The sequence below is a fragment of the Sinohyriopsis cumingii genome, chromosome 2 (assembly GCF_028554795.1).
Source record: "Sinohyriopsis cumingii isolate HCF-2022 chromosome 2, ASM2855479v2, whole genome shotgun sequence".
NCBI classification, from domain to species: Eukaryota; Metazoa; Mollusca; class Bivalvia; order Unionida; family Unionidae; genus Sinohyriopsis; species Sinohyriopsis cumingii.
The window spans coordinates 62401151-62418178 of NC_142962.1; the positions used below are offsets into that span (position 1 = coordinate 62401151).

Genomic DNA, 17028 nt, shown 5'->3' on the forward strand with positions numbered 1-17028 from the left:
ATATATATATATATATATATATATATATATATATATATATATATATATTATGTTACATATTCCAATTGACGAATTTAAAATGTAAAATAAATAAATTTCAAGCAGTTACCATTGTTACTGGACATTTCCCGTGATGCTATCAGATTTCAAGTAGTCCCAAACACAATCGCAAACAAGCATTTAGTTTATAAGACGTTATGTTTTTGAACAATTCGGCGGTTTTGGGAAAACTTCAATGACAAGAACAGGTAGCTAAAGAGTTTCTACACATAATGGCTAAAAAGTACATGGCAGCCCGTAGACGGGTCCTGCATCGACGTTACGCCCGAGCCCCTCTCCTGAAACTATTCCACTGGATAGTCAAAAGCAAGAACCTGTCGTAATGTTGCGCCAGAATCTCTCGAGCTAAATTATGTCAGAATCTCATCATCTAGAGCTAAACTACGAACAGCCAACATTGGCTTGTCTTAATCTTGTGCAAGAATGTCTTCTTTTACAGGATAGCCAGTAACATGGGCCTATCTTAATGTTACGCCAGGGCCTCGTAATCTAAACATAATCTACAGCCAACAGCAGGGCCCTGTCTTAATGTTACCCTGTAGCCTGTCTTCTAAAGCTGCTCTCCCAAGAGGCTTCCGGTATTTGAGAGAGTCTATGTACTTTAAACTTAATGAGAGATACGGCTTTTGCTCACTTTAACTGAATCTTCATACACAACATGTTCTTTGCCGTTGTATCAGAAAACAATTTCCTAATTATTGCATCTGTGAATTCATACCAATTCTTTCAATCATTATCAATAACGAGGTACATGTATCGCAACCGCTTAAAAACAGTTACTTCTGCTAATTTAACCTTTGTTGAATAATAGTGAAAGAATAGTTTTTACCACTCAGAGTTTATTTTCATTGTAGCTGGCGTGGTCACTCTCTCCCAAGACCTAGATGGGCACCCTGTCTTTGCCTATCTTGTGTATATCTATGTTTATGACGGAAACACCCTTATAGGACCTGGAGTCATAAATGTCACCATCAACGGTAAAATTATGCTATTTCAACAATGCAACGCTTGCCTATAGCATACTGTTAGCTCCGATTCAAAATATGAATATCTCACGTTAGCTTGCACATCCAAAGTCCAAACTAATATTTATTTAATTTTGCATCTAACATACATTTCAGCAAAAATATATGTCTGTATTATATATGTATGTATTTAAGGATGAATGGACAGATGGATGGATAGTACATTTGATTGCTATGATTACAAAAGTTTTTTTTTAGTTTTATCCGAATACATATGTTTAACAAACTTTCTGAATTATCTTAGTTATTAACTGTTGGCATGATCAAGAAGCTTGGGATTTTTCAATTGTTTGTAGAAGTTTTCCTTTTAGTTGGACATATTCGCGCATCAGTTATACTCTCTCTCTCTCTCTCTCTCTCTCTCTGTACGTATTCATTTTCACTTTTTCAACAGGCTATTTAGACTTGATATATCAAAACACGTGTGTTTGTGTTATGGTCAGTAGGATAGGTGAATATATTATATTTGCAATCTGTGCTTGTTAGAAGGGTTATTTGCACAGCAAAATACCCAAACATGAATAGCGTTTAATATAAAGGATGATAAAGTAAAATTTGCATGTTATGATGTATATATCAACTCAGTGAATTGAAATACAAGAAAAATTAACACTCAAAGAAATTAAGATTTTTTATGATTGCCTCGATTCTATTTGCCTTGGAAACAATCCATGTACTGACAATCCTTCATCACGAGATAATTACTTTTCAATTCAATTAAATTCTTTGCTGGCAAAGCCACGAGTAGGTATGGCAAGTGTGTTGTAAGAAATGATTTAGAAAAATGCACCATATCAGACTCGCAGGGAAAAACGGTCATAACACTATACATTATCCTCCCCGGGGCCTTTTATCATGGAAGGCCGCTGTTGAATGAAAGTCGTCGCTACACTGTCGCGATGTTTAATTCAACTGTTCTGGACAAATGGTTGACTCGTCCATTGGACGCGCTCAACAGCAAACACTTCTGGACCTATATAGCTGGCTTTGTTTTGAAACGGATTATTTTGATCGCTGGCAATATTTTAAGTGCTTAAGCAGTAACGCCACAACTGATATCTTGTGAATTAATCAGATGCCAGTTCAATCTCTCTCTCTCTCTCTCTCTCTCTCTCTCTGTTACCGATATAATATCGGCTGGCCATATTTCAGAACAGTAATATTATATTGTTATTGTAATTAGAGAATCTTCGCAATAAGTTATCAGGTGTTTACATCAGTTTGCCACATCAAAAGATACAAACTGTTATTAGAATGAATGATTAATATCTTGAATATGTGATTCTATTCGTCCACAGTCGTTAGAAGCTGGTGCTTCGTATGAATAAAATTGAAAATCTCATAACACCGGTACGGCTATGTCATACGCGACGTCAAAAACGTTTGCGACTTTTACCACTTTGTTATACTTGGTTTTATTGTTTTTAATATTTCTGATGCGTTAATGTGTTGCGCGAATCACTAGTGAATCGCAAATCGGTGACATTGACGACGGAGTAGCCCACGGACCGCGAACAAATTACTGATTATTCTATTATCCACTGTTCTGGCGAGTTCAGGTTGTCTCGCTATTGCTTGAAATTATCGTTAAAATGGCAACGCCTCTATATGTTTTCGACTCGATCTCGTACATATAATCATACCACGAGACTTTCCTCACGAAGATCCAATAAATGTAAAAGGAAAACAAAGACGTATTTTCTTTTGATCATTACACGGTAAATACAGAGGATTAGATGGAGCGATCATGAAAACATCTGCGTCAACATCAGGGAAAACCTATATAAGATACGTCCTTGGCCGGCAAATTCAGTCCCGGCACTGCATTAATAACTTTTCGAGATTCCGTCGCGCTTTAAATTGATCGCGTTCACGGTCGTCGATGTAATTTCGACAATGTCGCGAGCCTGGCGAGGTAGCAGGTAGACTCTCTGGTGCTACTGGCACAGTAATGTCCGTCGATATATTCACGATTTCGGATCCAAATTATTTTCCATGCATTTTGTCATCTCACATCACTATCATGAGCATTAAAACTCTCATCCAGTAACGCCCTTGTCACAGAACGATTAAAATTATTTTCCATGGATACATAATTACCTCCAAGTCTATTTTAGACTGCTAGTACACCTGGATCTTGATATGGTCATATGGTCATAGGCTATGGTGGTAATTTCATCTAGGAAAATCATTTTCTTGGTGTCTAGCGGAGACAAACTAAACTTCATACACCCATGTGGTGCTGCTCACTCTTGACCAGATTGGCTTCTTGGAAATATTTTCAGTACTGTTGAAAGCTTAACAAATACATATGGTGATGAAAATTCTTTACGAACGACTAAGACAGGTAATCGTATGGCTCGATTACAGTTTTTGTTGAGCAGTTCCAACGGCTGTATTTCAGGTCTAAGACCAACACATTCCACGATTAATTTAAACCTGGCTCATGCATATCAGTGTAAACAGCGTTAGTGGTCAAGCGCATCAGCAACAAGTTAGTATACGTCTACATGATTTTGACGTTGCGTAATGGGACTCGATCGTATCGTAGCAATCATTGTACTTGAGCAGCTTGGACAAATCAAGCATAATTGCTCCAACTTAAATTGGTGTAGACAGGGTCAGCTTCGACATTTTGCTGTGGATAGCTGTGAGACAATCGCCAAATATTTTACACAACTCGAATGTGGGGTCATCAACTAACCTGCGAAAATGGTCTTGATGTTGTTTGTAGTTGCATACAAGTCACTTTCCATTTACAAACGCTTTCCATCGTTTTGACAAACACGGATTTGTTCATGAGTTCTAAAATGTCTTCTCAAACTCATTAGCGGCAGCTTTTCTCAGAACGGCATTCATCTGGATGTACGAAGCCATAAGCACGCTGGTGAAAACGTAAACCTCCGAGGTTTCTTAACAGCGACATTCCCGCGTGTAAGCATAGAATATATCATAAAAGCCTCAAAAATATCTGCGAAGAATAATACGTATGTACATAAATACAAAATATGACAGTCTCTGAGAGTTTTATATGAAAAGTCGTGCTGGTAATCTGTGTCGGTAATCCTTAACTGGATAGAAATGAATCCTTCGGCAGTTAGATGTCTCTGTAAATCTCTTCCGCGAAGACAAGTTTTCGTACGGGAAAACATCTTTTCTTGCAAACATGCCGGTGAGCTAGCACATTACTGGATCACTTGGGAATATTTCTTTTATCAAAAAATCATATTGTGGAAGATTCTTAACAAGTGTGTTCAGTGACGAATTCATCAACTGCAACAAATCGATAAACTTGATATGTCCACTGCCAAAAGTCTTATATTTATATATGTTGTTAGGAATCGCACCTACCTTTAACTGAAACGCTGGCGCAATTCCCTGCATAACTAAGTGACTGTTATATCCTAAAAATTATGAAACGCCACTGGAATGATTAATTTTTAAGAACAAATTCGCATTTATAAATTACATTTAGCATGTATTGTTCCTCTGTTGGCGTCATTAACATGGCAATGATGACGGACATCATAGTGAACTCCATCAGCAGATACAAATCAGCAAATATTAAATCCGAAACGTTCTTGCCTCATAGAGCGCAAAAACGTCATCGTTTGTCAATTTCATGATAGGAGAATATTTTTACGTCTGTGTAATCTTTGCCTCGACAGCTTCAACAGACTTGATAAAAATGGAAACGGCATCGACTCCACGATATAACACAAGCTGGTAACCTTGTCCATCGATACGAACAAATATGTAAATAAATCCTCACGGGACATATATATTTCTGCCGTCGATGACTTTGCCTGTGGCTCGTGCTAGTGGTCAGCTTGATCCTCCTGTGGATTCTGCGTAAATAATGCATGGAACATTCATTGGATGTTGAAAGATAAAATATTGTTTTCCAAGAGACAGCATAAAGTCCGGTGAGGTTTTGTGGATATTCTAGCGCAGCAACAGTAGTGGTCATGCAGTAACTATTGCCTGCTAAATACATCCATGCAACGCTGTCACGGAAATTTATTATGTTAATATATATACTGTTCCAATAAATCTTCTTTTTAAAGTATTGTATCTACATGTACTGATAATAGTCAATATTAGGCCTGCGTTGATCTTTTGACAATCGGGTTGACAGGAGCCCAGAGTCCCATTTGAATGTGTTCAGTGTGATATCAGGATTTAGCCACTCAACTATTTTACGCTTGAAACTTGTGTAGGAACTTGTATTATACCAACATACATTAGACATCGAAGCATAATTTTCGCAGTGAGATGGCTGGTTTGGTGAAATACATGAAGCTCAATGCACGTCAGTGCTGTACTAGCTCTGGTATAGTCCTCGACCGAGATTCAAATAACAGCATATCCAAGATGTAATTGGTTTTCTAGGTTGACGTTCCTGAGTAACACAGGGGCGCGTTTTGAAAAACGCAAACATGAATGTTTTATAAAAACCCTCGTTAATTTCGTCCATAATAAACTCGGCGACTAGTACAAAATTTTTTTGCACTAATATTTCTTCTGGCTAGATCTTGTACTAATATTTTCTCAATTTCATGTCTCATCGCTGACAACAGCAACGTAGCATCCACTTGCCCCGTACTCATCCAGTCTTATATCCATATTCTACAAAATTACTCCTAGTTTTTCCTCTGTATAAACACATTTTGTAGTGCTAACATAGATACGGTGACTGATGTCATTTTTCTCGGGTGTTGTAACTCATCCTTGAGACAATTTCAGTTCGCTTAGCTTTTTGGGCGATATTAAGTTTTTACCGCGCAGCTGTCTCATAATTGTTATTTTTACTGTCACTTGGAGAACCTGATGGAACTCCTAACAGTGCATATATATCCTGATTTGACGCACCTCTTTTGGATTTTGACTTTCTTGATTGTTCGCCTGATACAGTATCTGAATAACGGTTTCAATTGTATATGTAGTTCATCCTCGCGAGTCGGACTCGGACGGAAATATAGTACTTGCTTCTTGGGAATAATCAACCATGTGGACTGCGCGAGCCCCACAAATGATACATAATTGATCTTTAATCTGTTGTCGCATTATCAACATATTTTATAGTCTTTATGACCTTGAATATGTGTTTTCTTAGGGGTTATACAGAATTCATAAACACAGCTAGATCTATGTACTAGTTTTTTTTCCCCAACTTGCACTATGGGCATTTATTTATTGCGTATCTCATTATTTTATAATAGTTATATTTCCCCTTTAAACTATTGCTTATCGCGTACTTTTCTTAGAGTACTCGTAAGCCTCAGCGCGGTAATTCCAGTAGTGGCTGTGATTGTATGACAATTATTTTGTTTTTGTTCTTTGCGTGGTAGTCTGTTTTGGGCAAATACTGGTACTTTAAAGGCATACTATCTTCAACTATACTATAGTACGTGTATATATCACTGAAGGATCAAATCTGGCAGTGTCAGGAATATCACACATCCCATACCAAAGAAGATACAGGTGACAAAGAATGAACAACTCTGGCTAAAGCATACAAAGAAGTTCCAAATTTCTTGTATAATTATGCACACACAAACATTTGTGTTAAAATTTCCTGAGGTTGGTGGATTTTGAGTAAAATTGAAAATTATGGACTACAATATTTATGTATGTTTCTATGTTTGCATTTGACTGTTGTTCTATTAATGATTATTTTTTGTATCATAATTCCAGAAACAATACCCTACTTCACCAATCTACCGTCAGATACGACAATCAACGAGACTGAGACAGTTGGCAACCTGTTGTACACTCTTAACTTTACTGATGATAATCCAGACGATATTTTGAATGTTACAATGAAGACCAGTACACCTTACTTTTCTTTTGACTCAAGTACACGTAAGCTTCCAATCTTGTAGGTTTGGATCTCAGAGATGGCATCATTTTACAATTTTATGTATTCTTCTATTTTCCACAATATGTATTCAATATTTCAAGGAGAAAAGAGTGCACAACAAATTGAATAGCAGTCAAAACGTCCTTGACCTTTCCTATTTCATGCTAGGACAAATTTATATTTGAATGCCCTCAAACCAATGCTAGTCAATTTGTCTTGATAACATATGTTACATCAAACTGATAAGATGACGTTTCTTCACTTGCAGCAACATAAGGAATAGATTCAGGCTATTGAATCCAGATGATTTCTTCAATTGCTTTTATACAAATTTGCAGGAATAACAAATAAAACATAGTATTTTATTGATTGATGAAATTCCACTGAGTGTGTTTAACACTTACAATTTTATACAAATCTGTACTTTGTACATCTAGCCGGATGTTCCTCTGCCCTATAATTACCAATTATCTTTACCAAATCTCTTTCAGTGTGGAATAACTTTAACTGACATCGGATGTTCCGAATGATTCATTACCCTAACACTTATAAGCTAGCACCGACCTGGACTTATTACCATAGCAAATTATAAGTCCCTGCCGTCAACAAATATATTTAACTGTTTAATGCAGAATACGTTTTGTCATTATTTATTTATTTCAAACATTATTTAAACAATCCTCCTAGTGTTTTGCTTATAATGGTATATAAATATTTTCCTTTTATCAACATGTTTCCTATTTTCAAAGTGATAACAAGCTTTTAACCATTAAAAGACAAACGATAGAATAGTTTTATCATCAATTTTTGTCCCATTTTTCTTCATTATTACACAAAACGAGTGGGATTATTAAAATAACCTTCTTTTATTTCGTGGCTAGTCAAACGTAGATATTTTGCTTTCTCAAACATGCAACCCATTTTCAAAATGATACCTAATTTCTTATCGACAAGCAATAATTTTCTGATATTGATGGGTTTTTTCTTTTTCTTTTCTTTTCTGGCAATAATTTGTACCATAATGTTTGGTGGGATTCTTTTGAAAATTATATTTATTTTGTACTTGTATGACTATTTTTACATTCGTAGATAATATCAGAGTCAATTCCGCCCTGGCAAGAGCAAGAGGCAAAACTGTACTTGTGTTTGAAGTGTCAGACGCGTACTCTCAGACGTCCACAGGGACTTTTACAGTTACAGTGACCAATGTGGTAAGAAACATGGTGAAATATTGAAACAAATATATATGTGCAGTCGTATGTCTAATGTCATTACAAGGTCAAAAGCACAAGAAACAAAAACATTCTGTCCATAATTGGACACATGTAATTTAGCTTATTACTTATGTCATTATTACCATGCTTTCTTATCAGGAACGGAATTTGCCTCGTGCATATTAGAAAATTTAAAGATTCATCTCACAAAGATAGAACATTCTTGACAAACTATAACAGAAAGAACACAAAACAGTCTGACTCTCTTGTCATAGACCAATGTGCATTATTTGTCTTCTTTGTGGCTGAATGCCATTAATAATTGATCAATTTAAAATCAGTGATTGAAAAATTACCTTTATGCGCGTGTCAAAAAATCATTACTGTGCTTCTGCATTAATAGAGTGATAATTTCCTCAGTCCTATTCTTATTTAATGCTCCAACGAACAGTCCTTTTAGATTAAATCATTATTGTGCCGTCAAGAACATTCGTAGTACTGATCGCACAGAGGAAGATGCCCTCTTCAGAAATATCATTTCCGTCTGTAGAATCACATTACCTGTGCTGCTGGCCCCTCGCATTCACTCCTCGATAGTTTAAACCGACTAGAAAGCATGTTCATCCTGGTCCATCTTCAGTACCTTCAGGAAGTAACTCCAAATAAGGTCTCCGTCTCACCAGTCTCGAGACAGAGGGGTAGACGGGAAAGGCTCTTGCAGAAAGTTGTTGTATCCCTCCTAATTCCCTAAGGAAGACGGCAGCCCTAGGGACTCGCTTACACTCCTGTCGGACACTCCTTTTCTCGATACTCCAGTGGGTACTCGGTTGGGTCTCTTATTAGAGGTCTGGTCAGGTATTACTGATGATCTGTTGGTCCTTTTTGTTCAAAGGGAAGGCTATCGGCTTCGTATCTGTGATTATCATCCTCTTTTATTGACCACGATCCTTTTTCGCCATCAAAACTGTTTCAAATAAGGATTGAGATGCACATCCTTCTGTGGAAGAGCACAATAAAAAGGGTAGAAAGCGAACACATCCAGCCTTCAGCTTCCGGATTTTCCAGGTGTCCAAAAGGGACAGAAAGTTTAAGGTTCTCACCAATCTTTTCTCTTGAAACACGTTTGTTCAGAGGAAACATTTCAAAATGAATACAACCGTCTCAGTCAGGAATGTCATAAGGCACGGTGATTGGGCAGTCACCATCGACCTTCAGTGTGCATATCTTCACATTTCTATGTCCTCTTTTCACACGATAAACCTCTGGTTTTATCTAGATTAAGATGTTGTCCAATGTGAAGCTCTAAATACTTTCATAGCCTTCTCTCTCATTGATTTTTCTGTGGTGATGAGAGTAGTTGCAGCTCATCTGAGGGCCCTCGAAGATCCTGCCCTTTCAGTATTTTGGCATCCTCTTATTGCACGAGTTTCAAAGAGTCCTCCTACTAGATTTGTCCTGCTGATGGTTGACGGGGACCTGGCTAGGACATTAGAAATCAGAGCCAACCTTCCCTTTTATGTCTTCCGAGAACCAGATCAGAGGACTTGGACAGTGCCTGCATTCACTCTATGTTGAAATAGTCTGTTCCTTTATGCGTTACCACGTTCATAGTGCGCTACACATAGTCACAGATTCCACTACTCAGTTCATTTTGATCGCCCCTTTGTAGCCTCAGCGATCGTGATTCAGCAATCTACTGGACCTGTTGGTATACATTCCCAGATCATTCTCTCAGACAAAACACATGCTGTTGCATTACAATGAGTCTCCATTTCACAGCAGCCATTACATTATGAATCTTCACAGTTGCTTCATCTTAAGCAATGAATCCGATGGGACAAGTTTGTGAGCAAATATGCCAGCTACGTGGTACATGTTCAGAGACACTGCACATCAAAGATCTACGATGCAAAATAGAAAATCGTCTCTGTTTTGCGCAGGAAGTAGGAAGCACGTTGTTCTTAGTTGTCCGTCTCTACGTGCGCACGTTCTTCCCTTCCTTTTTGACAAGAGAGAATGCTAGGTTTTTACAATTAAGTTCTATAAGTCCGCCCTGTCTAACACGCCCAGGTTCTCAAATGGTCCTGTTATTGGCTCCGATCATCATCTCTCCGATCCTGTCAGCTACGTTGGACTGCAAAGGCCTGTACAACGTTCACTTATGCTTAGATGGAATCTCTCATTTGCTTTGTTGGCTTTGTCAAATATATGTCATGAATTTTTGGTTGAAGCTTGTTTTGTGAGTTTTTCCCCTTTGAAACTGTCTTCCTGTTTTCCTTCGCGTCTGCGAGAAGAGAGAGTGAGATTCGTGCATTGTCATTACAAAGGCGTTGTTTACGGCTCAAATTAATTATGATGTTTTCCTTTTGTGAGCCAAAGTCTCTGGCAAAATTACAGCTGCCTTACAAATGAAGAAGGAAGGGTACTAAGTTCCCTATCCCAGGTGTCGGCAACCTTTTGATAATAGCGTGCCAAAGTAGGATTTCTAAATCATTCAGCGTGCCAACAACCTATATTCCTATAAGTCTACCTGCTCTACCATATTTTTATATATTATATAAGTACTCGTATATATGAAACTACTATTAAAACAAATAAATCTGATCTTGAATTTATTATATTAATGTTTAATTAAAGAAATTGAACATAAAATCTTCAATTGTAATTAATCTGTATCTCAATTAATGTGAGCCTTGTCCTTGCATGCTCGTGGTTAATTGTTCAATAGCAGGTACATATTTGGTCACTTTCAGCTTCACACAGGCTTCTGAGTGTTCAGGTGTCAGGAGACTTCTTTGTGGACTTAAAACAGCTTTCATGTGAGAGAAAATCTGTTCACATGTATAAGTTGAACCAAAAGCTGAAAGTAGAGCAAATGCAACTTTCTTCAAACAGATGAATGCTTCAGGGAGGGATGTCTATCAGTTGAAATTAGCAGCTGACTTTTCTAAGCAGTTTCCTTCCAGAGATTTCCGCAATTCGGCAAATTGTGATGTCCATAATTCTGATGTCTTAAATTCAACATGCTGCATTTCAAAATCGTCAGTATCCATCCACCTAAAAAGATCCAGATCTAATTGGGTAGTAGTCAGATCAAGCAAGTCAGGCTTGATGAGGTATGAAAATATGGGTCCATGAATTTGAAAGTCTTGACTTCGTTTAGCAAACTCCACTTTGAGTGTTTCAATGTACTTCTGAAGCTTATCTATATTCACTGTAAATAGATCTGAATGAGCCTTCACATTTGGGAAGTACTTGAATGTTTTGGCGTTGATATCACGGGAAAATATGTCCAGTTTCAACGCAAATCCTTTCCAGTAGCCAAAAAGTTCAAGTACTGTTTGACACTGTCCTTGTAAATGCAAGTTCAACTCATTTAAATATGTCGTTATGTCTGTCAGAAACATCAGCTTCAACAGCCAGTCCTCATCATTCAATTCCGGAAAAAGTTGTTCTTTTTCATCAAGAAACACCTTAATTGCTTCCAGACAAGAAACGAATCTATTCAAGACTTTACCTCGACTAAGCCAGCGAACATTGCTGTACAACAGGAGATCTGCATATTCATTCTCAATTTCTTGTAGAAGAGACTTGAATTGCCTGTGAATCAATGAAGAGCGGGAAACTATAAAGTTGACTATCTTAACAACAGTTGCCATCACAGAGTGCAAGTCCAATGATGAGATCTTTGTACACAAACTCTCCTGGTGTATAATGCAATGGAAGTTTAATAGTCGACGTCCAACGTGATTCTCAAGAAGTGTGACAAATCCTTTCTTTTTGCCAACCATTGCATCAGCACCATCAGTTGTTACACAGTATAATTTATTCAACTCCATGTTCTGATTTTTGAAATAGCTTACGAAAGCAGTCAGAATGTCCTCTGCTTTGGTTGTATCATGAAGAGCTAACAAGCAACACAACTCTTCATAAATACGATTATTTTCACAATATCGTGCGACTACAGCTAGGCGTAGCAAGTCATTCAAGTCAACGCTTTCATCAAGAGCGACACTAAATACAATAGCTTGATTTAATCCAGTCGTTTGTTTAACTGTTCATCCAAATCAGTTATGCGGCTCTCAATTGATCTTGCAGAAGCTGGTATTTCTCGAATCCGAGACAGTATAGTTTCTTTATTTGGTAAATCACTGAACAGAATTTCAGCACTGCTCAAAAAAGTTTCTTCGATGTACTCTCCATCTGTAAAAGGTTTGATTTCAAAGCCACACACTGAGCAATTTTGTAACTACATTCAGTAGCTTTATTCTTCATTCCAACTGCTTGACTCAAAATACCAGTTTGTTTCTTGAAACCAGAAATAGCCGTTTTGATGGCTTCATTTTTCTCTTCAGAGGTTTTAAACTTGGATTGATGTTTGTTTCATAGTGTCTTTGTACACTATATGTACGATACACAACACTTTCACAACAGAAAGCACAAACAGCACGATCCTTTTGTTGTATAAATCCATATTCTTTTGTCCAATTTTCTTGAAATGGACGTTGATCAAGTTTTTGACTTTTTTCGGCCATTTTAGGGGTACTGTATTTAATACAAGAACATAAGAAATAGCAATAAAACTATAAACGTTTAACACGTTGGCCGCGTCCCTCAGTGGCGGCAGCATGCAGTGACTGGTGTAGCGCTTTCGGCGCCACACTTATATAGCCTGCTGCTGACCAGTGAAAGCGGACATGTGGCGACATCTAGATAATGCAAGAAATATTTAGAAAAGGATATGGCGCCGTCCAGTGCACGCAGCAGCAATTATGCTGACTTACGTTGTTTTGACTTGCATTGAAAATAAAAAAAAATTCCACTTATTACCTTTTAGTGGGGTCTTCCGCATGCCATTGAAAATCGCTCTGCGTGCCAAGTCTGGCACGCGTGCCGTAGGTTGCCGACCCCTGCCCTAACCTATCTATAAAGGGCTCCCCTGATATTTCGGCATCTGCTATATTTCAGATTTATTGTCTTCACCATCACGAAAGCTTATCAGTCTCTCTCTTCCAGGGGCCGCTTAGTCATGAGAATTAAACCCGGTAAGCTTAGGTCCGTTGCTATTTCACGAGTCTATCTATCTAACTCGTCACTAGAAGTTGTTAAGAGAGCCGCTTTTTGCAGTCACATACAGCTTTCTCTTCCTTCTACCTTCGGTCTCTGGTGCTCCGGATCTAAAGCTCTTTTTCCCTGGTCCCGAGAGTTACGGTACAAAAGGTGACCCAATTTGCCGCTAACTTGCAGTAGTGGACATCCCTGCCCATAAGTATATTAATTTTATACCAGGTTTTTAATTCTACCAGGCTGTATCCGAACTGACAAATACAGCAGGGGAATAGTGACAGATATGTCATTGCTGATATTAAATGGTTTGGAGGTTTTGGTTCTTTCTTGGGGAAGGGTGGTGGCTAATTCATTTTAATAATGTACTATTTACCTATTACAAATGCAAGACTCCCACCTCCCACACGGCTCTGATATCATATAAGTTGTCGGGGTTCAAGAAAGGAACTACTCCTATGCATGGGATGTGACATGGTAGTCACATTGGGTCCTTGTTCATTCTGTTCTAGTCTTTCTAGAAACGTTCTATCTATGTAAGGATGAAATTCTAAATCTGGACGAGGGAATATTCATCCTTGTATAGTGAGCAATGGAACAGTGACAGGCTAGTATTACATTTTTAAAAGTAGTTTTTCCAATCCGCCTTAAGAAACCAAAATAAGATATATTTCAATATCATATTATAAAACAAAATGGCTAATATTTAATTTGGGATAAAACCAATCGCAGTGAATTTTAGGTCCTTGCATGTATTTTCCTTTTATAATATCGCAGACGAAGCTATCAAGGAAATGTGCATTTTATTGCGCCGAATAAAAGATCTGTACATAGCACATTTCACTATATGCGTCTCTTGACCTATGTATGATCTTTGAAATATTTCGAAAATGACAAATAATACCCACTGTATAGCGATTTACCTTTACAGCCTGTTTATGGGTGATGATTTCTTTGGAATACATTAGAATCGATTGTAAATGCGTAATGCCGTGTATCGTCATTGTTTTATAATTATATCTCCTCTTAGAAAAATTTATGCCTAAATTATGCAACATTTCCTCGAAAGTGGTTCACAAAGAGAAAAAGAACAACACAACTGGCCTTAGAAAGTATATATTTGTCCGTTTCATACAGGTTCCAGTCATCCACAATCTTCCATCCTCAACATCCTTGATTGAAACGACATCTGCAAAACAACTTCTAGATGTAATCAATATTACAGATGTGGACCTGGCACTGATAAACTGCTCGCTTACGTCCTCCGTAGTTCCATTTTTGGTTCAACAGATACCCTCTCAGATTGGTAAGTTCATACTACGCATACAAAGTATGACGAAGTTTTCCTATCTATAGTTACAATGACAGTGAAAATAGTGCGTATGTCTTATTGCTGCAAGAAATATAGTAAAAACAATGAGTTTGAATTAATGTTCTCATAGGCACAGTATCTAATGATCTTCTTAAGTTAGTATAATAGTCTGTGTCTCCAGTGACAGTTTTTGAAGAGATATTTCTTCAGGTTGTTATCTTTCGGGATATTATGGAGTAAATTTGAGACAAAATTTGTCTAGGTTCACAAAAGTATTTTTTTTTTACGTTATCACAAGTTCTTATTCAGTGTTGATAGAAAAAAAATTAGATTTGACTAAGTTTTTGCTACTTTATTTTAAAACATTTAAACTCATGTGTCCAACTTTATGTTCTCATTTACCTTACATTGCGACCCATTTCTGAAACTGTTTATGGTTTAAATTAATTGCCGCGTTTTGTTATGAGAACTGTTTTGAATCTTGCGTATGTATGGGCATGAAGAGATTCCCCTCTATTCAAGCAATTCACATCATCTTTATCATTCAAATCTAATATTCCAGATTGGGGCATATATCTTCAATCCAACCCGAATCTAGATTTCAACCGACAAAACTACTACCTTCTAAATATATCTTGTACCGATGGAGAAGGCATCGTGAATGGAACATATATTGTCAACATTACAGAAAATTATGCTCCAGCATTTACTAATTTGAGTAAGTATTTTTTGCTTTCTGTGATTGCTCAAACTCCATGCACTATGCTACAATATTGCAAAATAAATATCAAATTGATTGGGCAATTAATTTATGTCTTATGTTAGGACTCTATGTTCTTAAACTAAGTACCAGAAAAGAGTGAAAACCACAAGTTTAGTAAATTTTTCAATACATAAGTTATTACCTTAGAATACGAAGTGAAACTTTAAGCAAACCCTTACAACCTTGTTAATTAAATACCAAATAGTCTTAACACTACAAGCACAAATTCAGGGTATAGAGTATTACTAATGAAATCCAATCTTGAATATGCTAATGTACCACTACTATGGAATAGTGTTGATGTGCTAAAAGTCTTGATGTATCTCAGTAGTATAATCCAAACTTTCTCTAAATGAATTCACAAAAATAGCAACAAATTCATTCAGTCCGACACTATTAATGAGCACTTTGTAATTCCAATGAATAATTTCAATAAAACAAATCTTCTCAAATTATTTCAGAACACAACTATAAAACTAAGACACAATAAGAGGACTGTGTGAGGGTCAAGATTTCATTTCAAGAATATTATAAGTTGTAAACAAGATCAGTTATATTATTAAACGTTAAGTAAAGAGCATGGCAAACATCATGTACACAAGTAATTCCCGAGGGGAAATCCAATGTCCTGAACTCGAATTAAAGGAACATCTTTATATACAAATAAAAATAATCTTATCATATAATCCACATCCATAGACAAATTTAGCTGTATAATATAACATTTACAAAACCAACAACAATAACTAATAGATCAGGTAGGCCCAAACTTCAACCCAAAATTACAGACAAAGGTCAATCACATAATACAAATTAAATATACATAGCATGTATGTATCTATATTCTTATAGCTACTATTTCAATGTTTCTTATTGTTTAATAACTAGTAGGATGAATGAGGATATTCTTTTTAAAACTTAAAAAATCATGATGTCTTCGCACGAAATTTTTAATTAAAAAAACTGTTTAAAAAATGACATACCACAATCTGGATGAGAAGGCTGTTCTGGCATGATTACATAATGAGATATTTTCAAACAGTGTTTTAGAAAGGTAAATGCCTACTTCAGATGAGTTCGCTGCTGCAATAAGAAAACCAAGATTTATTTTTAAAGGTGTTATGTACAACGCAATTATTGCAATTTATGATAAAATATTAATAAACTTTTATAGAATGACACACAGTCTGTGACACAACTAATTGTTCTTAGCAATTAAATTCAATGAGAAGCGACAATTTACGAGGGCTTGATGTATTAAATTCTCTACATGTTTCATAAACAAAAGTATACAATTCATTTGATTTAGGTATCTGAACAGAAACCAGATAAACAGTGATCACAATCTCTGAGAAGTAAAAAATACGTATCTATAGAGTACCGACGTTTTCCTGTGCTGCTCAGTGTAGGGTTTCATTCAAAGTAAATTGTATTTTTGTCACCCTTATCTGAATCAAATCAATCGAATCTGACAATTTGGTTGTTATCTGATATATTATCCGAACAGAATTTTCACGACAAGTGTAATGTTTGCCCATGATTTACAAGATGTGTTTTGGTTATGGTAAAAAAAGAAGTACAGATTAGCTGCATCTGGCATATTTGCCGTACCTGACCATCTCATGGGAATATGGACTTATCTGTCAAAATTTATGCACACACACACACACAGATATATATATATATATATATATATATATATATATATATATATATATATATATATA

General features: G+C 36.6%; 1 protein-coding gene across 1 annotated transcript in view; it reads left to right on the forward strand.

Annotated features, from left to right (window-relative positions):
- Positions 1–17028, forward strand: part of LOC149805030 (uncharacterized) — a gene marked incomplete at its 3' end in the record, with an annotated part of 55769 nt that overhangs the window by 31951 nt on the left and 6790 nt on the right. Inside the window, exons 15-18 of the mRNA XM_089933415.1 lie at positions 915–1037; positions 6783–6950; positions 8038–8159; positions 14364–14532. Of these exons, the coding sequence (XP_089789541.1) occupies positions 915–1037; positions 6783–6950; positions 8038–8159; positions 14364–14532 (582 nt within the window). The remainder of the gene's footprint in view (positions 1–914; positions 1038–6782; positions 6951–8037; positions 8160–14363; positions 14533–17028) is intronic.